The sequence below is a fragment of the Eupeodes corollae genome, chromosome 1, assembly GCF_945859685.1.
Source record: "Eupeodes corollae chromosome 1, idEupCoro1.1, whole genome shotgun sequence".
NCBI classification, from domain to species: domain Eukaryota; kingdom Metazoa; phylum Arthropoda; class Insecta; order Diptera; family Syrphidae; genus Eupeodes; species Eupeodes corollae.
In genome coordinates, this window is record NC_079147.1 from 48,801,255 (window position 1) to 48,824,849 (window position 23,595).

Below are 23,595 nucleotides of genomic sequence, written 5' to 3' on the forward strand. Positions count from 1 at the left end.
AACGTCGCGAACGTACGAACGTACGAAAGTACTTACACACGCACGCACAGACATCTTTCTAAAAACCTTTTATTTCGACTCTGGGGACCTTGAAACGTTGAGAAATGTCAAAATTTTCAATTTGACAAATCGGACCCATTACAATAACTTCCTTTGGGAAGTTAAAAAGCCCGAAAAATGAAAATTGCAACTCTTTGTCATCTGCAAGACGATTGATAACACGATGTAGTAATTTGGAGCGCAAAACATCGATTGAGAAAATATTTCATTTAAAATCGTTGTCCAACAAAAGCGGTTATAAGGCCCATACTCAGAACGATGAAAGCTGCAGTTAAAGTTACACATCCGAATGGCAAGGATGTCAATCCAGAAACGAATGTGAGAAGCTAAAGGTACTGCCGTCAGCGATACAAGTTCAATGTACAAAGAAGTGGCAGACAAGAGATCATTTATGAACATAAGGAAGAGAGTCGGTCACAAAACGGAGGTACACCAGCCTTTAAAGCTTATACTCTTCGATTTTACCCTATTTGGGATAAGGTTTCTTATTTCACAAAGAAATAAATGCATTGAAATCCACGCCGTTATTCAGAAGGAAGCATAGTGACCAGTTTAAGTTTCTGAGTAATTCGCCAAATGGTTCTCATAGGAGTTTTTCCTTTATAATTTTGGAGCTCTTCCAATGTCTGAGTCGATTGCGTCTTGTAAGCGAATAATCAGAGATATTTGTGCAGTATTTTCTTTTAGTTAGTACGTGAAATGTTGAGCTGTACGACAAGGAGGAAGCTTCAGTTACACAGAACTCATTTTCTAAATAAAATTTCAATATTTTCTAACGTTGTGCAAGCTCAAAGTAAAGATATCATTATGCTGTCAAGATTTTGAGCAAATAATAACTGTCAGTCTCAAAATCACTTAAGATCTAAAAAGGTGCCGCAACTGTATTGGAGATATTTGGTCATGAACCTGTAAAAATTTCCAAAAAATCAAGCAAGATTTGAAGTTATGGTTTGTGTTTTGAATAGTATTAAGTTTTGTCAACTACGAGAATTATTGCAAAATTCAGGGGAAAACTTTCAGGTAATGCATCATACCCTACCAATTTTTCGAAACATATGATAATTGCCAGAAAACCATTGATTTGTAATAAAACTTTATCTTGTGTTCCTAATGAATGAATGCAAAAAGTAACATTTTAGAAGAAAAAAAAGTTTCTATTAATTTTAATTCTTGAGTGTATTTTGGACACCCATTCAAAAACACCGATATCGAAGTTTTTTAGAATTCAGACCATTGTTAAACATTCGTTTACATTTTAAAAAAAAGCGAAAATATTACTATGCACTTTTTTTTTCTTAGGGTGGATCATTTGTTCGATAGCTTCCGCAATTTATATTAATAGCTCGATATGCACAACTTAAGCCTCCGGGCAATTAATCAGAATTATGTATATCTGGAGAAAGATTGCTATAAGCGGCCATATATATGATGCTATTAACAGATTACTACTTAAACATTGAACATTTCAAAATTCTAACATCCTCACGATACAATTTGTAGTACTCTTAGTAACACTAGCACCATTCATTATGCTAAATAAACAAATTTGCTAATTTACCATAAGCATTTGATATTCGCTGGGTTGGCGGATTTGGTGGTGTGGTTTTGATTGGATCTTGGCCAAATGCCATGAAATCAAAACCCTGAATCCACAAGAAACGTCAAAGCGTGTTCATCTTTATGCTATTGCACATTGCTGATGCTGCGACGAGCAACGTTGCTGATGATGCATTCCTCTTGTTCCCCAGGTTTTTGTGTACCTTAACTGATGTGCCCCTTCTATGTGCAATGCATGTCATTTTATGAAGCGTTGTATGATTCGTGTGGCATTTTACATATAAACGAAGATCATCACGCGATAGGATTTAAAAATAGACGAAGGGAGTCATTAAAATTGAATTCCAAACCATAAAAACCAAGCATCTAGAAGAGGTGATTTAAATTTAATTATAAAATAACCAACAAAAAGACAGAGAACATTTTTACTGCGTCTGACATTGTTTCGCTGAGTTCCAAATTTGACAGCCCTTTGCATTCACTTTGAAATGCGTTGCATATCGTCTGACAAAGTTAAGATCGTCTTCAGTTAATATTATTTTCTTATCCAAACTCACAGATTCAGAGACCCGGAGTGTTGATTGCAGTCATTTAAATCTTTAACATTGATGAATGAGTGGATGTTTCTTTTTCTGAGCACCATAAGCAACTTAGAAAGTGGTGTGGTTGCAAATTATGTTAATTACTTCTTCAAATCAAATAATTGAGTCAGCTTGTTTCGATACTAAACTACTAATGAATGATTTTAGACGTTATATATCACTCTTTTGATACGCAAGTTTGCGCATGAGTTTCAATATGAAATAATAAAAGGAAGCAAGAAAAAGTGACATTTGCTTAGAGCCCTGAAGAAAACAAATGTTTAAGGGTTTTTCCAGTTAGAATTTTCGTTTAAATAACCCGCTATTTAGACATCTGTCACTTCTTTTTTAGTTCAGGCAGGGCAGCAGTAGTCCCCGTGGCGTGATAATTTTGATTAGTGCATAGGGCTGTCATTATAGAGGTCTTGGTTTCAATTGTGTCAGTTTATTCTTACACAGGAAAAAATAATTATCTTTTCATTAAAAATGCTTTTACACAGGGATGGTTACGATTTTGAAATATGACATAGCCTTTTCACACAAAACCCAGCACCGGGTTTTCGGCAAAATGTTTTCGCAATTTTTTCTCTTGCCACGCAACTCCCCCAAAAGTTTCTTTTTTTCTCTTCCATATTCTGTAAATTAAAAACAAAAATAAATAATTCTTATTTTGTAAGAAAATTGTATAAAAAATATTAACCACGACCAAATTTATTTCAAAATGAAATAATTGTTTTGACAGCAGCCATCAACTGTGTTGTTAACATTAATTTGAGCGCTGAATGTTTCGAAAGGTTTGTTTGTTTAGTTCAACTCTGAATTGCTACTAGTTTTTGAGAGGTTTTATATAAAACTTGTGGTTTACGAAAACTTGTGGTTTACCAAAAATGTATGGGAAAACTTGAGTTTTCGATGTATGTTTTCGGCGAAAACCGACAATTTCGAGAAAGGCGGGTTTTGGACTTTGTGTGAAAAGCCTATAAAAAGCTAAATATCTAAGTGATTTTGGTATGGCCGAACGGTTCCTGTTGATACATCACAGCAAATTTGTACATCATTTCCAACATTAATTTCTTGCATTTTGAGTAATCTTGAATTTTGAATTATATCTTGTAACTCTTCATCGTTCGTATGTTCTTTTTGAATAGTTTTTAGGTCCAAAGCTGTTGCTATGTCGATTGAAATAATGTAAAATAACGTATCTGTTCAATGTTCTCTTGTCCCTTTTCATGAATAATTTGCGTTAAAAATTGAGAAAAGAAGTAAAATTCTCTAAATTGTTGATCAGAAACGTTATTTAATTTTTGGCTGAACGCTTTTGTCAGTGGTTCGTGATCCGTTGAAATGACAAAATCACGAATGTGTTTAAAGTACTTGGGACCCTCGAACCCCCTATTGTTATTTAGTTAAATGCGAGTATTTTGGCCGGATTTTAAAAAGCGGGATTTTAAAAGACGGGATCTAGTACTTTAGAAGATGGGATTTTAATACTTTTTTTTCGGGATTTTAAAAAGCGGGATTCCGATACGCCCCTGTTGGAAATGCCATAAGTGTTGCTTCAGCAAGGATACGTGTACTTTTATCAAAAGCGCTGTTAGTTTCTTCTGTCAATTCATTCTTTTTGGAAGATTAAGTGTAACTAATCAGGAGTAACATTATGCTTGCTGCATTTGGTTTACTTCTCCTGTAAAAGTTAGTCCTACATACAAAATTTTGTTTGGGGTTTTGGGTAGTTAAGAATTTGTTTAAGACGTTCTCGTATAGGACCCAGTTTTATTTATGTTCTAACCTTGCTGACGTTAATAGATAGTGTGTTTCTCTTCAGACGGTTGAATACTTAAAGTAAATGATGGCTTGCATTTCGCAAAGCCTCAAGGAGTGATGATTGCGGATTTCGTAATATCATCTACGTTCATTATTATTTCATGGTATGCTTTCTTAAATCAATGGTGGAAAATAAGGACCTAATATAAAGAAGTGAAAAAATATCAGATATCATTGGTGGAGGATATTTATCCGGAACTGTTGCTGCATTCAACTTTTTATAGTTCCCGCAAGTTCTCTAGGAACCATTCTTTTCTTTCTACTATGTAGCATTTGGACTTCTCGATGGTCTGATTATACTCTTTTCACCAGCTAGTTTCAGACACTTCTCAGTCCTTATGCTAATGTTTTAAGTCACTCACATCCAAAAGCTTTTGGGCATAGAATTTTCGAATTATTGAAACTACTGATCCAGAGTCATTCAGATATTTTGTCTTCGTTAAGTTCTCAAAGATATTTAAGAAAATTTCTTTTAATTAGATAGAGCTGCTTTTAGAATCGATATTGAATTTGCTGTCGTCAATCAATTCAACTATTGATAGCATTTTTAGTTATTGGAATCTACTAACTCCTCCGGTTTCCAGGAACATCAAACTTTTGTTTTGTCTGAAATTGGATTTACTGATGAACATTTTATCAGTCAGTTCAACCAAATCGTCTAAGATGGTTGTTTCAGGTAAAATTGTCAGCAAAACTCTACGTGGGTATGGAATTTGCTAACAAAAAATTTCCTCAAAAGAGTTGTGTAGCATTGGTGTGAAGCAAGACTTTAAATGTGAGCAAGAATTTTACTTTATTTTTTACCTACAACATCTTCTCCACGATAAAAACGCCTGAGTTTTGTTTCAATAGTTTCAGCGTAACTCTTCATGAGTCTATTTTCAAATTCCTCATATTTGAATGCTGCTGTATCCTGTTTTTACCAATTATGGGCTGAGATTTGTCGAAATAAGGAATTTTAAATGGACATTGAGCTGTTTTCAAATATCTTGAACTTTATTTGATATCTGCTAGGTTATTATTTTCAAAAGTGTGATTTTTTTTTAAGGTGATTCACCACTTTTAAAGAGTTCGGAAATATTATTGTATTGGTTATCAATGGAGGCTTTGATACAATTCTGAATTCTAACTTCAATTTGTTTTGGATCGATTCGATCTTGGGCTTCGTTAAATCTTTGTCTGGAGTATAGTTCTGTTTTGAATTTTAAAATAATTAGAAATCATTGGTATTTACTCTTTTATAGAAGTCCTGCCATGACCTTCTGAAAATATTCTGCCATATTTTTAAACCTTTTTTTTTGGCTCAGGTTATATGGATGAAATCTTTTTTTCTTCTAGGAAAATTGTGATTTATCGTTAAACAAATCATGTCGAGGTCACCAAATTCGTGGAAGTATATCATTAAATTTAAAATAATTAATGTTCGTTTGAGTCGAAATAACAGCAATTTCGTAATAAAAGTTTCCTATTCGTGTTGTCTCAGAGCTGATCATATTTAATTAATTTAAGGTCACGTGATCCAAAATTCATTCATGGCCTTGAGAACGGAATTCGTGTAGTAATTGAGGACAGGCAGCCGCAAAAATGCGAAATGTTTCTTAGTATGGTACTGGTAAATTATTTTTTCAATTCAAAATATGCTACAACCGTTAATGTTTACATGAATACTAAGGGTTTTTGGTTCCCTTGAATTTATTTTTTTTATAAATGAGAGCACTTCATAAAACGACTTACATAACACATTGCGAGAAGCAATTAGAAAAGTTGGATATCAAATTAATATATATTTTGCATGTCTGTATATTTAAATGAGTGAAAAATGTTTATCTAGTGAAATCATTCCACATTCTTTCAGTGCCGCTAAAGAAAAAAACTCTTTAGTTCAAAAAAAAAATTAAAAACAAATACGTGTATTACGGTTGAATTGTTTAAGGAAATATTAGGTTAAAGTAGCTGTCCATGACAAGACTTCTTTGATCGCCAAAAGTTCCGCCTGGAAGACGCTACAATTATTTGAAGGCGGAATAAGATACTTACTTTCAGTCACTTAGAAAACACCCCCCGCCAACTCCATTATTTGTTTTTGATTCATATATGAAAAATTTGATTGACTCGTCGTCCCAGAATGCCCTATTTTACAAGAGAAATCCGGAAGGTATACAAATCTAGAAGTCTCTGTCGAATTGCAGTTTTGGGTTGGTGTAATATTTGTGCTCTGGATTTGATTCCAAATACTTAAGAATAACGGAGTGGCCAATATTGTTGTTAAACCAATTATATGAAGCTGAGATGCGAATATCGGAGCTTGCAGCTATTTGTTTAAGTATATATTAAAAGGTGTTAGGTAGAGTAGGGTATCCAAAGCTGAAGATGGGCTCGTAGGAGAGGAAAACTAAACGTTAGACTTTATTTAGTTTGTCGCGGTTTATAGTTTTTCTTAAGCAATCCACAGTCACACCGAAAATCTGTTTGATTACCGCTGTTTACAACTAATTTTTAGTTCGGGGTTGAGGGCCCCATTTACAACCAATAGTTTTTTTTGTAAGAAAAGAAAGCTACTGTACTTTTTATGGTTCTTTCTTGTATATTACGTTTCCATATTAGTTTTGTCGTCTAAACTAAGGCCCAGATTTTAGCCTTTCATGCGCTATTGATTTAAAGAATACATAAAACCTTCTTCACTCCACAGAATACTGTTTATGAAATGAACCAACTTTCATGAAGACACCTTTTTTGGGAGTTAGTTTCTATTAGAAGTTGAGCTGCATAGAAATATGGAAAAGGGACAGCGGCTAATGGAGATAGATTTGTGCCCTACCTACGGTGGTTTATACACGGTCGTCTAAATAATCTTGAAACGAACTAAGATCTTTCTGCATAGAACAAATTTAAACCTTAAGGAACATAATCGAACAATACCTGCTTTTCTTCATCTTCTCGATATTTTATTTGTTTTGACTTGAGAAGAAGGCCTATACTCAAGAAACTTATAGCCATTATCAAGTCTACCTATACGATGGTCTTAAACAATGGAAAGGTATCTTAAGACTTCGAAATCAATAGTGGAGTTCCACAGGGGTGCTTACTGTCACCTTAATTATTTCTGATGGTTTTGGTTGATGTTCTAAAAGCACCCTCGATCGAACTAGCACGAAACTTCCAATTTACAGTGTTTTTATTTCTACTACATCTTGACACAATATCATAGATCTCCACCAGATGCTGCGAGATATCTCAAAAAACAATAAGCTATAGAGGAGACGATGCGTCGATTTAAATAATTAAATTCATGAATTGATTATGATCATTTTCAAAAACTTTTTGAATCGTATAATAAACTTGTTCGATTTGAGTATTTTACGAAAACTGATAGTTTTTAAAAATCCGATCCGTTTAACATAAATCTTATATTTTAATCAATTTATAAGCCTTTATTTCCCCCTGTTTCTCTTATGCTTCACAATTTTTGTTCCAACAATCGTGTTCAAATTCTTGCTAGAGGAATTAAGACATCACGGCGACACGGACGCATCGTACACAAATTCTTAATCCTCCATATGTGCCGCCGACCACGTCAAGATTTATGAGTTCATACACGCAAACATTATGCGTCCCAAGTATGGTTTACCATAAGAGGATTCTCCTTGCCCATTGAAGTTGCAGCACATGTACTCTGTGCTGCAGTAAGAAATATTTTTCAAAGTACTTGGTGGATAATACTTTAATGCTCATGCATCCTTTCCTCTCATCGAAATCCAGCAGCAGCAGAAGCAAAAGCATGTTCCGCATGATCATTACAAAGTGCTAAGTGCCCTAGTACACTCGGTAATGGTGGAAACCTCCCAGAATCCAAAGATCCAAAGTCGATGAGAGCTGCTGTAGGGAAAAACAAAACGTTTCACTGACTATGAGTAAAAATGATAAAGTGTCATGGTGCAGTGATAAATGGATCCTGGGAAAGTGTTTCAACTTCTGTGTATACGGTACGTAGATTCGACATTATCACGATGATCCCTGAACACACCACATCCCTCTATACCACATTTTTGTTCCTCCTCCCGACACTGTAGTCCATGGTCACTTTTCGAATGATTGCGTCGTCTGGGAATGTCTGATCCGACCGCGGTGAATTTCAGTAATTCCTGCAAATTAATTTAATTACTAATAAGAGTGTATAGATCATTTTGTACCGTTTCTGTTTCACTGTACAGCATCGTACGGTTCAGTGCATTTTAATTGGGCTCGCAGTGATTTGAGAATGGGAATTTTTATGGGATCACAACAAGCTACTCTTTTGTTTTTTGGCGTCACCCAACGATACCTACTCTTAAAATAATAGGAAGCATATTGTCAGAGAAAAGACAATGACAAAAATTTACTTTTGTGTTTTGCTACTAAAGCGACATCTTTTGGCAAGAAATCAAAATTAAATTGACAAACAAAAATATCTAGATAAAAGGGCAAAGATGCATTTTAGATTTAATTAGATATTTTAATTTGACTGCTTTTAAAGTATTTTTTGATTATTAATAAAAAATTAATTTATTTCTTTTTCTTCTGATTGTTTATTTACAGAATTCATATACAGATTCGTATTTCCGCGAAAAACTGCAGCACTTTAACAAGGAATCAGACAGATACACTCCAATATCAGGTATGTTGATTTTTTAAAAAAACAACTAAGAATAATTTGAGGTATTACGTCAAAAGTAGTACGAACAAAATATTTGGGTACGAGAATTTGTAAAATTTGACAAAATTTCATAATTTTGGCCAATCATACAAAAATTTGCTTTTCAAAATCTTTAAAACTGATGGTTCAGGTTAGTTAATTTTGATAACCTTACAATTCTTAATTTTTTGAGAAAGTAGTGAATCTTCATTTTTTGCCAAATCAAAAATAAAATACAAAAACGCATTTAAATAGATTTATTAATGTAACTTTTTAAATAGTTTTTTAACGTCCCATAGGAAGTTTCTCAACGTTTTGAGCTCCCTCGAGTCGAAATAAAAGATTTTAAGAAAGTTGTCTGTGCGTGCGTGTTCGTTCGTTTGCGACCTTTTTTCCTCGTCCATAGCTCAAGAACCAGAAGAGATATCGATTTCAAATAAATTTTGTTATACAGATAGTAAAAAGGACTCTAAATTTCTATTATTTTTCGTGAGAAAAAGCTAGTTTGAAGCTAATATTTAAATTTTTTGGAAAGATATTTGAGTCGAAAGTAAATTTTTACCAGGTTAAAGTAATGTTTAATTATACCTTGGTAACAGAGTTTACTTACTTACTTAAGGTGGCGCTACAGTAAGGGCGGACCTGGGCCTTAACCAATATGCGTCTCCAGCCAGCTCGGTCCCTAGCTAGCAGCTGTCTCCACTTTCGCACGCCAAGTTGGTTGGGCCATTAATGAGAACCGGGATGATGAGTATCTTATAGATAGTGATTTTAGATTCTATAGAGAGAACTTCACTTTTCAATAGCCTTCTAAGTCCAAAGCAGCGATTTGCAAGAGTTATTCTTCGTTTGATTTCAGCGCTGGTGTCGTTGTCTGTATTAATAGCGGTATCTAGGTAGACAAAGTCCTTAACTACCTCAAAGTTATAGTTGTCCATGGTGACGTTTTGTCCAAGACGTCGTTGTTCAGTGTCCTTTTTTTATGACAGCATGTACTTGGTCTTGCCCTCATTGACCACTAAACTCATCTTCTTCGCTTCCGTCGCAATGCTCAACTGACATCACGCTTTGATCTTCCAATTATGTCAATATCATCTGCGTATCTGAGTAATTGGATGGACCTTTGGAAGATTGTGCCTCTAGTGTTGACAGTTGAGTTTTGCACAATTCTTTCCAGAACGATGTTGAAGAAGACGCATGACAGTGCATCGCCTTGTCTTAAACCTTTTTTGACATCAAATGCATCGGTAAGATCTTTTCCGACCTTGATAGAGAAGCGTGCGTTCTCCATCGTCATTCGGCACAAACGGATAAGTTTGACAGGGATGCCAAGACTAGACATTGCTCGGTAGAGCTCTTCTATAGATGCTGTCATACGCGGCTTTAAAATCGATAAAGAGATGGTGGGTATCGATTTGAAGCTCCTGGGTTTTTTCCATGATCTGCCGTAGTGGGAATATTTGGTCGATAGTGGACTTTCCTGGTCTGAAGCCACACTGATAAGGACCAATCAGGTTGTTAACGAATGGCTTCAGACGTTCACATAATACGGCAGAGAGGATCTTATATGCAATGTTAAGGAGACTGATGCCTCTTGAAGTTGGCGCAGTTTAGAGGGTCTCCTTTCTTTTGTATCGGGCACACTATGCTGAGATTCCACTCATCGGGCATGCTTTCTTCCAACCATATTTTGCAGATGAGTTGGTGCATGCTCCGTACCAAGTCATCGCCTGCTACTTTGAATAGTTCGGCAGCGATGCCGTCAGCTCGAGCAGCTTTGTTTGACTTAAGTTTAGATATAGCTATCTTCACTTCGTCAAGGTCGGTTAGGCGGAATTGTTGATCTGCGTCGCCGAGGTTGAGTGTTTCTATCTCCCTTACAGCGAAATTCGGTTCGTCATCGCCGTTATATAATTTGGAGAAGTGATCTTTTCATATTATCAGCATCGACTGCGGTTCTACTACGATGTTCCCCTGATCGTCTTTACAGGCTTCGGTTCGTGGCTGGTATCCTTGGGAGGTTTTTTTTTACCTTTTGGTAAAATTTACGAACCTCATTCCTGTTGTGATATCCCTCTATCTCCTCGATCGCGCGCTTCTCATGCTCTCTTTTTTCCGTCTAAGAAGCCGGTGTTCCTCTCTCCTCTTCTGCTCGTAGAGCTCGCGAGCAGCTCTAGTCCTTTTGTGCAGCGCCGTTTTGTATGCCTCTTGTTTCGCTACGTGCGCTTGCCGGCATTCGTCGTCAAACCAGGAGTTTCGCTGTGGTGGCCGTGTGAAACCTAGCGGCATCTCTGATGGCTGAAAGGCAATGTTGCCACTGGTTTTCAATGCTTAATGCAGGCAGCATAGGACTCCTTAAGAGGTTATGAGAGACTCGATCGGAAAAGTAAATGGCAGTCTCTTGCGATTGTAGCCGTCTAACGTCGAATCTTCTCACAGTACTTCCTTGTTTTGGCTTGGATCGTGATATCCGTAGCCGTACCTTGGCTACAACGAGGTAGTGGTCCGAGTCAATGTTGGCCTCTCGGAATGTTCGGATATCCTGGATACTGGAGAAGTGTCGTGCGTCGATCGCAATGTGGTCAATCTGGTTGACGGTTGATTGATCAGGAGATTTCCATGTCCCCTTGTGGATATTAAGATGCGTGAACTGCGTACTAGCTACCAGAACGTCTCGCCCCGCAGCGAAATCGATCAGCCTGAATCCGTTTTCAGAGGTGGGGTCGTGCAGGCTGTATCTCACGATTATGCCACCAAATACGAGTATGTCTTCTCTTTCTAGCTTGGCATTAAAACCTCTTTAGACATTTTTAATGTCATAGCCAGGGCACTGCTCATATATCTTGTCCAAGAGCTCGAAGAATATGTCTTTGGTGTCTTCATCTTTCTCCTCTGTTGGGGCATGCGCGCAAATTAGGCTTATGTTGGTGAATTTAGCCTTGGTGCGGATTGTTTTGATGCGCTCGCCCACACTGTTGAAACTCAAGACTTTTTGCCTGCGTCAAGTTCGAAAAACAAATCCACACCCAAATAGACGCTGTCTTTGTTCTCGGTAGCAGTCGCAGTAGTATATATTACAGTCTTTTAGTTTGCGTTTGCCCGGTCCATCGCACTTCTTGGATAATATCTGCCTTGCAACAGTTTAGGGCTTCCGATAATTTTTCGGCTGCACGTAGTCTGTGAAGGGACCTAACATTCCACGTACATATCCGAAGTTCGTTGTCCTTATTTCGTTTGCGTGGTTTGTCAACAGCTTGTTGGTGCTTCGCAACTAAAGGTATTTTTTACGTGGCCAGGAAGTCACCCCGACGGCACAACCCCCAATCTGGAGAGCCAGATCCTTAGTATAACTCCTAGCAAGGGGAGCCAGATAAACTACTCCTTGCAGGCCTTTGGTTCGAATATGTCGAAGAAGCCCTATAAGGCGTTCACTAAGTAGTTCAACCTTACTGGAACTGTAGACGCCACCGTTAATTCCATCTCGAGAATTCGGCCGCTGCCGCCTGGATAAGGAGTGGTGCCTTAGTGAAAACACCTCTTCCATCTCTCTCGTTTGCTGCCACCAACAACTTTCCAATTGGGTTGAAACCCAATCTCCAGTTGAGGCATTAGGCACCCGATGTTCACAGCGGGGAGATGAGAGTAGGAGTTGATAGACAGAGGTGGGTTTTGAGAAAAACCTGTGGACGCTTGTGTCCTCTTCAATGCACATGTCTACCATTTGAAGATCGGTAACAGAGATTATCTTAAAAAAAAACATAACTGTATTTACTTTTTTTTGTTTTTATTTATTTATTTATTTTTATTTAAAATTTATACTAACACTAGCTGACCCGACAAACGTTGTTTTGTCACATAAATAATTCATAGAGAATGTTTTGCTAGAAATGAATAACTAAGTTGTTGTTAGTGCGTAAGGATGGTGTATATTAGTGGGAGAGGTATAGAGATTGAGCCAAACAAATTTTTGTAAGCTATTTAAATTAATTCTTTAAAATTATGTACATACGAGTATCACTAAAAAAGAATATCAATACCTTAATTCTACAGAGTGTGCAATATTTTTTGTGATCACATCTAGCCAATACAAACAAACTGATCTTTTGCTCACTCGAGTGCACGCCACGTAAAATGGCCCGTGTAAAAAACATGATGTGCTTAAATGTTAGCCGCAGACAGACATCGTTTGGCCTTGAAGGTGTTTGAATTGTATTGGCGCATTTGTGGGTATAAAAGGGATTCGAGCTAATAATATATTCTTACCTCGGAATTTGATATTTAGAATAATAAATAACAGTTTTTATTAATTTTTTAATTACTAATCGCTTGCCGTTGCACAACCTTGGTGGATTTAAATTACGATTACCGGAGATCCCACCTTTAGTTTTAAATGCAGTGGCATGCCCGGTAAATCCAATGAGTTCAAAAGCTCAGTTGGATAATTTACAGCTTTGGTAGCATCTAAATACTGTATCAATAGATTTGTATGACAACAAGTCTAATGGAAACAAATGTTGGATCTTGAGATTTAATTCGTTGGCATCCACATTTTTTGCTGCTCAAATTGCTCTGTCTGCCGGCCACTCATGATGTCTGTGTACATCGGGAAATATCTGGTCAGTGAGAATCAATAATCTAGCAGAAATTGACCCGTAATTTTATTTTATTTTGTAGTTACTTTTCCGTCGCATTTATCTAACAATTGTTTTGAGAATGTTTCAGCGGATGGATCTTGAAGCATTTCAACTTGCATATTTAATTTCAATTGTACTTTTTCAACATTACGCCACAGTGCCGATGATTTTAAGCACGGGTTGATCTCATCAGCGTACCTTGAACGCGGAATAACGGGATGATTTTGTCTGAAATCAGCAGAAAGGAGTAACCGACTGCCGCCAAATAGTCTGTAGTTGGTTTTTATATCGTTCAATGTCCAGTTCAACGCAATTGTGTGCCATAATGCATTTATCACACATGATAATTTTACACTGTTTCAGCACTGTGGTCTGAGTTATTTTGTTGATTTAAATAAGCTGTTCTGTCTCCATTTGCCGCAATCTCAGAAGATGAAAAATGCCAATGCGATTCCATTATTTGATTCTATTTTAGCAAGAATCAGCGAAATACGCAATGTTTTGCTTGTTTCACTTATTAAATAATAACTCACTATTCAATTAAGTGTCTATTAAATCAGATACATTTCGATTTTGTGAATGCATACAGAAATGACTAAGTGGTAGGTGGGCAATGATAATGCAAAGATCCTCAGTAGCAATCAATGCTTCATTGTACATAGCTTCACTATGATTGTTTGATTAAGATTGACTTTGTAATTATTATTCATCTCTTAAGCTAAGTTCTGCATTGGGAAAGGAATGCACTTCTTGTTAACAAAATATTCATATTTCATTTGAGTCAAATTTTCAATTTGATTTTTCTCAAAACTTTACCGCATGTTAAAAACAATATTTTTTATAAGATAAAATTATTTTGAGCCCAATATCTCAAATTTTCAAAAAGATATTTGAGTCGAAAACTAATTTTTACAAAGTTTTATTAATGTTTTTTTTAGGTTTTTATTTTTTTGTAAAATCTCATATTTTTTTACAAGACTACGAGACGTCAGAAACGTTATTTTTCGTTGCATACAATTATTTTATAGCTAAAATCAGTTTTTAATATTCGAGGTGACAATCGTTTGTTTAAATTATAAAAAATACCGGTAATTGAATATTTTTCCAAAAATATATTTGTTTGGTACAACATAACAAGATGTTACAGAAAATGAAATTCAAGTCGCTAGTCTTATTGGTTTGTGAGAAAGTCCTTTTTGCATCATTTTGCATTATTATCTGTATAATAAGACTTATTTGGAGGCAATATCTCTACTGGTTCTTAAGCTATGGACAACGAAAAAAGCATTCCGAGCTTTCTTTACATCTTTTATTTAGGTACAAGGCACCTTGAAATGTCGAAAAATATTAAAATTTGTAATTCGACAAATCGGACCGATCACAATAAGTTCCTATGGGAAGTTAAATAAACCCAAACACAGTGAATTTGACATTCTTACTTTTGATGTTAGCATAGCCTACCACTAGTAACTTAGATAGAAGCATACCTGGATTTTTTTTTTGACAGGAGGAAATCTTCAAAAGACACTTGGCAGTACTCGACACGAAGTAGTGTAGGACTCTTAACCACTAAAACAACCTCTTCAACAGGACCAATCTTGAAGGATCGACTTCCGATTTTTCTTTCTTAACTTTGTACAATCACTTTGAGGGAAGTTTAAACTTTTAATACTTCCCCATGTTTTTTTAGACCATAAGCTCATGAGGCTTGGTTCTTCTTAATCTCCGCACATGGTTTCTTATATTCAAGACGCACTCCATTAGAATTAGTACGACTTTGCAGTCTTTGGTTGTGCGATACAGCGTATTTTTTAACAACTTCTGTTACCATTTCTATGTTTTAGTCACGATGTAGATCGGTATTTCCTGTACAGATTACCTGGAATGCCACCAAATAATCTAGGACAAATAACTGTTTCACTTATTATTCTCCTGCGTAATTTGAATCTACCTAGATTATGCAATAGTACACGTTTGACTATTAAAAAGATCACTGGAAATATTCTTGAAGCAACCATTTTAACTGGAAAGTTTAAAGTAAAAGTGGTTCTGTTGCCACGAATTTCAATCGCACCGCCAGATTATATTATATCCTTCAGAAGGTTACAGTTTCCAATTCGTTTAGCTTTTGCTATGTCTATAAGTCTCAAGGCCAAACAATATAAATTTGTGGTTACGATTTAGTAAATCCATGTTTTTCTCATTTTTGCTTTACATCAACTGTACGAAAATGTTGATAAATTGTGTTCAAAGTCCTTCCCAAATCAGTAAATTTTTTTTATTTTTTTAATAATTTCATTGTAATAAAGGTTAACGGTTGTTGAAAGTCTGTCATAAAGGTCGCTTTTTTTACAAATGACATTTATGTAAAAAGGCATGGTGGTACTCATGTCTGATGTTCACCTACCGTTCCCCTCGAATAGCTCATAACAATGTAATGTGACAAAAAAGTTAGACACAGCAACGCGTGGCCGGGTCATCTAGTAAAATATAATATTTGTCTCATATTTTTCTTTTTAAAAAAATGTCCAAACTTTGGTATCAACCAAAAATTCACAAATCCTTTTTATGGTAATCAGGTATTCCAACATAAGATTACTAAAAAATTTAAAATTTCCTTTTTGATATCATTATGCAAAAACTTGTTTTAAATTAATAAAATACTGTTTTAATTTTTTTCTTTTTAGAATTTGATTCAACTTCTTCAGCGAACGGATCTAGCCTCGAATGCCTTAATCTCATAGTTCAAAGTATAAATAAAAATACATCCCCAAGTAGCAGTGCATCTTCATCATCTTCATTGTCGTCTTCGGCTTCACTCAATCAATCTTTCGCTCAGAAGTGTACGACTTAAACATATATACATAAAATAATTGTGCATTTTTAAGGAACTTAAAATAATAAAATTCTCAAAATTATTTATTTTAATTTAAGTTATAAATAGGGATACAATGCTATACTTACACATATTTATATAAAAAATACATACATTTTAGAATTGAAAGCTATTGATGCCTTGAAAACCAACCCTTAACATTTTTAGAGTTTAAGTAAACTATTTGAATAAGAATAAAATTTTCCATAGAATATAAAATTAATGTATAAATACAAAAATATTTATGTATAAATCTTAAGTTAATTCTCTGAATTAAATAAAAAAGAATAAATTATAAAAACTTTTTCAGTCTACTTCTAATTTTCTAAAACTTCCATCGACTCCAAAATCAGTTTGAAGATTGAAATTCTGGGATTCGTGTCGAAGTTTTTCATTTGTTCCGAGGAGAGCATCTTTTTCAAAATATTCCACATGATCTTGAAAGATTTTCTCAGTCTCTTGAATTAATTCTTGTTTGGTTCCGTTTTTGCCACCATACTCATCAGTAAGAGACTCAAGAGGTATAAAATTGTATAAGTCTTCTTCTTTTTCATGCAATAGAATCTATAATATAAGACTTAACAAAAATTTATGAAAGAAATCAAAGACAATCTTACCTCAAATGGAATATCCGCTGGCAGAATTCCATTAGCAAGTTTATAAGCAGCTTGCAATTCTCGTCTCAAATTAATTATATGAATCCTAAGCAGACGAACTGGAACACACTGCTCTTGGTAGTGATAGATCTTCTTCAAATCCATCGGATCAAAGTGAAGAGTCTGTTGGAAAGTACAATTCTTCAGATCTATGACCTGCTCCAAACCGTTAACACCAGTGACGTCGTCTTCAAAAGCCATTATTTCAAATAACATAAAATTAACCTTGAAAAAATCACGCAGTTTATGTTTTTGAGGGTTGAAGTGAGCGAATTGTGAAATGATAATCCTTGCGCCATTATTTGGATTTGGTTCGGGAAGGGCACATGAAAATCTGGAGGAAAATATCAACTACCATTAGTCTTATGAGTTGAATATAGATGAAACTCTTCACTTACCCACTTCGAACTATGTCCAAGACCTTCCAATCAACTGGACGAATTCTAAACAATTCCGAGTAAAATTGCTTACACGTTAAATATGCTTCAATTCTTCGTTTGGTTTCTTCAAGTCGGAATTTACAAACTCGAAGAAAGGTAACAATAAATTGTTCATCATCACGGGCTATCAAATATGGTTGTTTTTCTATCCAAGATCGGATAGCTTTTATGTCCTCCAAAAGGTTATCCGGCCTTTCTCCTAAGATATCTTCAGCATTCTTTGCTAATTCAGTACTAAGTTGTCTGATACTCATTTTGATTTCTATACAAATTCAGAAAGTTTCACTCGGAACTGCAGGTAAGGAAACAGTTGCACGCTTGTTGTTATACGAGTACTGATAGAGAACATAAGATTAAGATTTTTAAACACTTCTAAACTGTTTTTAACTAGGTAGCTATCTCGATTAGTGTGAGTTATAATAATCTTCTGATAACTAATATTTATTGCTAACCCTTGAAATAAACAATGTAAGGTTTTTTTATCTTATCAAAATTGATTTCAATTGCATAATTTGAATGTTCCCAGGTTGAACTTAGTAAGTGTATACAAATATCGAGGACACATAGTTACAGAAATAGAGGGGGTCTCAAAAACAATTTGAGATTTGAATGTATTATCTTCTTTTTGAAATTTGACTAGAGACCTGATCAACTATTGGATAACATATGGATAATTCCTCGAACAAATTTTTTCAATGTAAATGCCGAACAAATCAGTACAATTGTTCGTAGTTTGTAGTAAAGGTAACGTTTATACTTAGCTTTCACATCTTCGTTGTTTTTAAAATTGTCTTCAATTGAATATGATAGTTTTTATATGATTGCAACAAACTACACTAAAAACAATTTTCAATGGAAAATTGATTTTTTGGCTAGAATGTTGTTAGTCGTTCGATTAAAGCTACCAGAAAAAAAGCTTAACATACAAAGTCAAAGAACACTCCTAATTCAAATTGTATTGCAGTTTTTCATAAGTAGCAATTATTAAGGCATTTTGTAAAAAGTATTTTTTAGTGAATTTAATTAGTTGAAATTTGTATTGATTTTTGTTTATATCCAAAACACAATTCATAAGTTGAAGTAAAACAAAAATCCATCAAATATAGTTTTCGAGTCTTTAACATCGTTTTCCCGGGATATGAGATCACTTTTTAAAAATATTCTGAACAAAAAAATACATTAGGTGGCGCAACAGTTTGTTGAGAACTATGACTTATAACTCTCAAGTACTGTTGTCAGCGATGAAGAAGACCTTCAGTTTTAAGCCGAATCCTCCAGTTTCATACTACTATTTGTACTATTTGGTTGCGGTCCTGTCCTACCTGCGTGCACCACCTAAGTTGGACTCTTCCTCTACTGCCACTGTCTTGAGGTATGGATTCGAAGACCTACCGGGCTGGAGTGTTAGTTTCCATTCGCTCTACATAATCCAGCCAACTAAGTCTTTGTAGTTTTATTCTTTTAACCAGATCAGTATCGCTGTACAGTTCGTCGTTGTATCTTCTCATCCACTCTCCATCTATGCAGACTAGAGCACAAATCATCCGAGGAATTTTTCTCTCTGATAACCCTAAGAAGCTCTTATCCTTGTTTGGCAGTGTCCAGGACTCAGAGTCACAAATGAGATCCAGGATGATGACCCTCTTAAAGATGGTGACTTTAGATGCTCGAGAGAAGACTTTACTTTGTAATTAAGTACAAAGAAGTACAAGAGTTATTCTACGTCTGGTGTCATTGTCTGAATTTACGGAGGTACATAGGTAGACACATTCCATAACTACCTCAATGTTATCGTCGTCGTTCAATGATACCTTTTGATGACAGTATATACTTGCCCTCATTGACCACTAAACTCATCTTCTTCGCTTCCGTCGCAATGCTCAAAACGCTCCACTGACATCACGCTTTGATCTTCCAATTATGTCAATATCATCTGCGTATCCAAGTAATAAGATGGACCTTTTGAAGATTGTCCCTTTAGTGTTGACGGTTTAGTTTTGCACAATTCTTTCAAGAACGATATTAAAGAAGTCGCATGACAGTGCATCGCCTTCTAAAACCTTTTTTGACATCAAATGCATCGGTGAGATCTTTTCCGACCTTGATAGAGCAGCGTGCATTCTCCATCGTCATTCTGCACAAACGGATAAGTTTGACAGGGATGCCAAAACTAGACATTGCTCAGTAGAGCTCTTCCCTATAGGTGCTGTCATATGCGGCTTTAAAATCGATAAAGAGATGGTGGGTATCAATTTGTAGTTCCTGGTTACTAGCCAAGATCTGCCGTAATGTGAAAATTTGGCGGACTTTCTTGGTCTGAACTCAGAACCCAATGTGATATCGACCTATCAGGTTGTTAACGAATGGCTTCACACGTTCACATAATAAGGCAGGATCTTATTTGCGAAGTTCATGAAATTGATGCCTCTTAAGTTGGGACAATTCATAGGGTCTCCTTTTTTGAACATTAGACAGGCTACGCTAATTCGACTCATCGCGTTCTGCTTATAATTTAGCAGCGATACCGTCAGCTCCAGCAGCTTTGTTGCACTTCAGTTTTGAAATAGCTGTCTTCACTTTGTCGAGGTCGGGTAGGTGGAATTCTTATTCTACGTCATCGCCTAACATTTAAAACTATCAGAAAAGATCCCAAGATCGTGCCGTGATGGTTCGTGTGTAAGACTGTCATGCCAGCGATCTTGGGTTCCCTGCCTGTTCCATCTAAAGTTTTATTCACGGGTACTGCCTCTTGCTAGGAATTCACAAATTCTCTAAGAGTAATTCTTGTCATGAAAGGTGCTTTCTCCAATTAGCCGTTCAGATCCGGCTTAGAACAGTAGGTCCCCTCCATTCTTGACAACATTACTCGCAAATAAGAATGGCTGAGAGTTGTAAGTTACTAGGCCCTAGTTCTCAATGGACTGTTGAGCCACTTAATTTATTTTTTATTCGACAGACCCTGATGCAGCCATTTGATGTTTGATGTCACTTATTTAACCCATTGAAACATCAAAATCTATGTAATCTATAAAAAGCAGCAGAGCTTATTAGCTGTTTCGAGCCAAAAATCATCACATCCAGTTATTTCCTTTCTGAGTACCTACCCCTTTAAATAAACAAATATTTCTTATACCTGTTCAGGAAAACAGCTAGAAGGCCTATTAGCTTTTAAGTATTGGACTATTCATTTTGTTAGCTTAATAAATATCTACAATAATATTTATTCTTTCAACAAAAATCATCGGATTCATCTCGGATTAATAAGCAGCTACGTGACTTAAAAAGAAAGAAAAGTAATTCATACGTGAAATACAATAAATCACAATATCAATCGGATTATGATAATTTTAGTAAATTACGTAAAGATTTTGTAGTTCTAAGTAAGTTTCTATATAGAGCTTATATCTTTAACATTGAAAGTAATACTCGTATCAAAAACAAAAGTAAATCGTTCTGGTCATTTTTCAATTCAATGTTTTTCAGAGGTGTTAAATCGTCACATTTAGACTCCATAGTTGAATTGTTTGCTAATTATTTTAAATCCGTTTATTGTCATTCAGGATTTAATAATAGTTCACTGCACAACATAATAAGAAGGTTTCATATTGGGTCGATCCAGTTAAGTATTAAAGACTGAAATCACTTCAGTCTAATTATAGTTCTGGATCAGACGGAATTCCTTCGGCAAAGTTTAAAAATGTGTTGTGATTCTATCTGCGCTCCTTTCTCTCTCCAATCAGGTTCTAAAAATGATGTAGAAAATTATAGGGGTATTTGTAAACTCTCCGCGATTCCCAAATTGTTTGAAAGCATGGTGAAAATAAAACTTCGATTTTCTTACAAGTGAATATTTATCAGAAGTACAGCATGGTTTTGTATTCGGTTGATCATCTGTTACCAATTTAATTTCTGTCACTTCATATGTCACTAATGCTATGGAACAAAAATTTCAAGTGGACGCAGTATACACTAAATTTAGTAAAGCCTTTGATTCTGTAAACTACCAAAAACTTCTGAAAAAAACTTGAGATTTTTGTTTTTCTTTCTCACTTTCTTCGTTGGTTAGTGTCATATTTATCTTGTAAAACACAACAAGTTAAGATTGGAGATATATACTCAAAGGAAATTCAGTGTACAACAGGTGTCCCGAAAGGTAGCCACCAAGGTCCGCTCCTTTTCATAATGTTTGTTAATATGATATTGTCTTGGTCTTTAATTATTGTGACGATCTGAAAATATTTGCAAAAGTTTCGAGTTTGGACGACTGTCAACTTATGCAATCTGACATTGATTCTTTATCAAATTGGTGTCACATCAATAGCCTTAAATTGAATATCAAAAAGTTTAACACCATTTCCTTTTCCAGAAAATATCTTATTTTATTATTCAACTATGCAATTGAATCTGTGGATTTGGACAGGGTTTCAAGTATTAAAGAAATAGGAGTTATTCTTGATTCCCAACTTTCTTTTAAAGGTAATTTTGATTTTTCCTAAGGCTAACTCGCTGATAGGTTTCATAAAACGAAATGGATAATACTTTAAAGATCCTTTCGTGTTGTTATCCTTGGAGATATATCTTATCAGATCAATTTTGGAATAGGCAAATGTTATTTGGAGTCCTATTTATATAGTTCATTCTGATTGGATTGAAAAGATTGAAAGACAATTTACAAAATATATATATTTAAGAAAATGGGTTGGAACTCTAGTCCTAGTTATGAGGCTAGATGCCAATTACTTGCAATAAAGTCGTTACAATCAAGAAGAAAAATTCATAGTGTAATGCTTATTAGAGACTTACTATGCTACCAAATTAAATGAAAATCTCTTCTTGCCTTGGTACCAACCTATGGTCCCGCCAAGTCTTAGAGCGCTAGAGTCTCTTATTCCAAAGAATTCACATGACAAATTATGATAGTAATGAAACTTTATCAAGATCTATTGTATATTTCAATGAAGTGTCTTCAAATAGTGATTTTTTAATCTTAATCGTAATAAATTTAAAACTGAAGTATTATATTTATTCACTTTTAAATTTGCTCTTAGAGTGCTTATGTCTGTTAGCTGTTATAGCTTGCAGATTAAATAAATACAAAAATTAACTCGAAAATTAAATAAATACAAATATTTGGGAGTAGTAAATAGCGGAGATCGAGCCAGTTACAATATGTATCCAATCTGAAGATCTAGTTCAGGTGGATTCCACTTCCAAAGAACATTACTAAACTGCTGAAAGAAGAAGGCCTCCTTAAGCAACCCAAAAACTGCACAATCGGTCATCCCTGACATCATCCCTTAGCTCAAGGACACAATACAATTTGATACAAAAAAAGAAATTTTACAAGGTTTTGTATATCTTGATGCATAAAACTTAATCTTTTATATATTTCATCGTTTAAACAAATTGATTTCTGTTTTTATTCGTTTGATCAATTGACGATTCTCGTTTACCAATGGAAAGCACATTAAAGTCAAATTTAGGTTCACTGTATTGTAAAACCAAAAAGATGGATAAACTATTAAAGCTCAAAATCTTGATCTAAATCATTGTAAATTGCCATCATTTATTGTAAGAATAAATTTAAATAATTGTATTTATATTTATGACGACATTTTATAAATAAATTCTAAAAATTACATATATGATTTTATTTTTCAAAAATAACCAAAATGAGAAGGAGAAAAAAGAAAATTTCTTGACACGCTCAATTAAATTCGCTAAGCAAATTACGCATAAATGAAGAAAATGAATGATCGCTTCATTTTCTCACTCGTGCGAGTGCAACGTCAGTTCATCAGTGCACTGCCACTGCCACTATGAAAATGAATGAATGAGTGCCTGATCCATGGTTGGATGGAAAATGCATTCAAGATTTCCGGGTGTATATTCTAAAAATAAGTAAACATCAGGATTTTAGATATAGGGAGTTGAATTACTTTGTAAGTTACATATGTAAGTTAAGACAGAATGAAATCAATACACATCGCAGCATCAGCAATTTCATTGTTCTTAATCTCCAAATCATATTGCCACCCAAAAGTGATGATCAGCATTATTATGCTCCGAAGAAACAGTACGACAGCCAAGTGGGCAGTTGGTGATCATCAGCGTAGCAGTGCAGTGCTATCCTTATCCTTTGTATTAATATTAATTATTGTAGTATTTTAAGAAATAAAGATTTTTTTTATTTAAATAAAGAAGTATAAAAATAATTTGTATATATTTTTTGGTGTTTTTAAGGAGACAAATGTGAAGGATCGTCGGATATGATTTATTGGTTTCCGTTTCAATTC

The 23,595-nt window shown here is 35.0% G+C and overlaps 2 protein-coding genes across 2 annotated transcripts in view; one reads left to right on the forward strand and one right to left on the reverse strand.

Moving 5' to 3' along the window:
* LOC129942530 (myogenic-determination protein) overlaps positions 1 to 16,337 on the forward strand; it is a 48,660-nt gene extending 32,323 nt beyond the window's left edge. Inside the window, exons 4-5 of the mRNA XM_056051513.1 lie at positions 8,598 to 8,676; positions 16,016 to 16,337. Of these exons, the coding sequence (XP_055907488.1) occupies positions 8,598 to 8,676; positions 16,016 to 16,182 (246 nt within the window). The 3' untranslated portion in view covers positions 16,183 to 16,337. The remainder of the gene's footprint in view (positions 1 to 8,597; positions 8,677 to 16,015) is intronic.
* Positions 16,338 to 16,356: 19 nt separating this feature from the next.
* Positions 16,357 to 17,991, reverse strand: LOC129942529 (uncharacterized). The gene is made up of 3 exons (XM_056051512.1): positions 17,258 to 17,991; positions 16,821 to 17,193; positions 16,357 to 16,767 (listed from the first exon to the last, which is right to left on the reverse strand). The coding sequence occupies exons 1-3, from the start codon at positions 17,551 to 17,553 to the stop codon at positions 16,510 to 16,512; spliced, it is 927 nt and encodes a 308-aa protein (XP_055907487.1). The 5' UTR covers positions 17,554 to 17,991; the 3' UTR covers positions 16,357 to 16,509.
* Positions 17,992 to 23,595: the final 5,604 nt, after the last annotated feature.

Bases quoted from the DNA above. Each gene is read 5' to 3' on its own strand.
- LOC129942529 (XM_056051512.1), bottom strand. From the start codon at position 17,553: ATGAGTATCAGACAACTTAGTACTGAATTAGCAAAGAATGCTGAAGAT. The intron at 17,194-17,257 runs GTAAGTGAAGAG...ATTTTCCTCCAG, and splicing joins TTGGACATAGTTCGAAGTGG to ATTTTCATGTGCCCTTCCCG. The intron at 16,768-16,820 runs GTAAGATTGTCT...CTTATATTATAG, and splicing joins CAGCGGATATTCCATTTGAG to ATTCTATTGCATGAAAAAGA.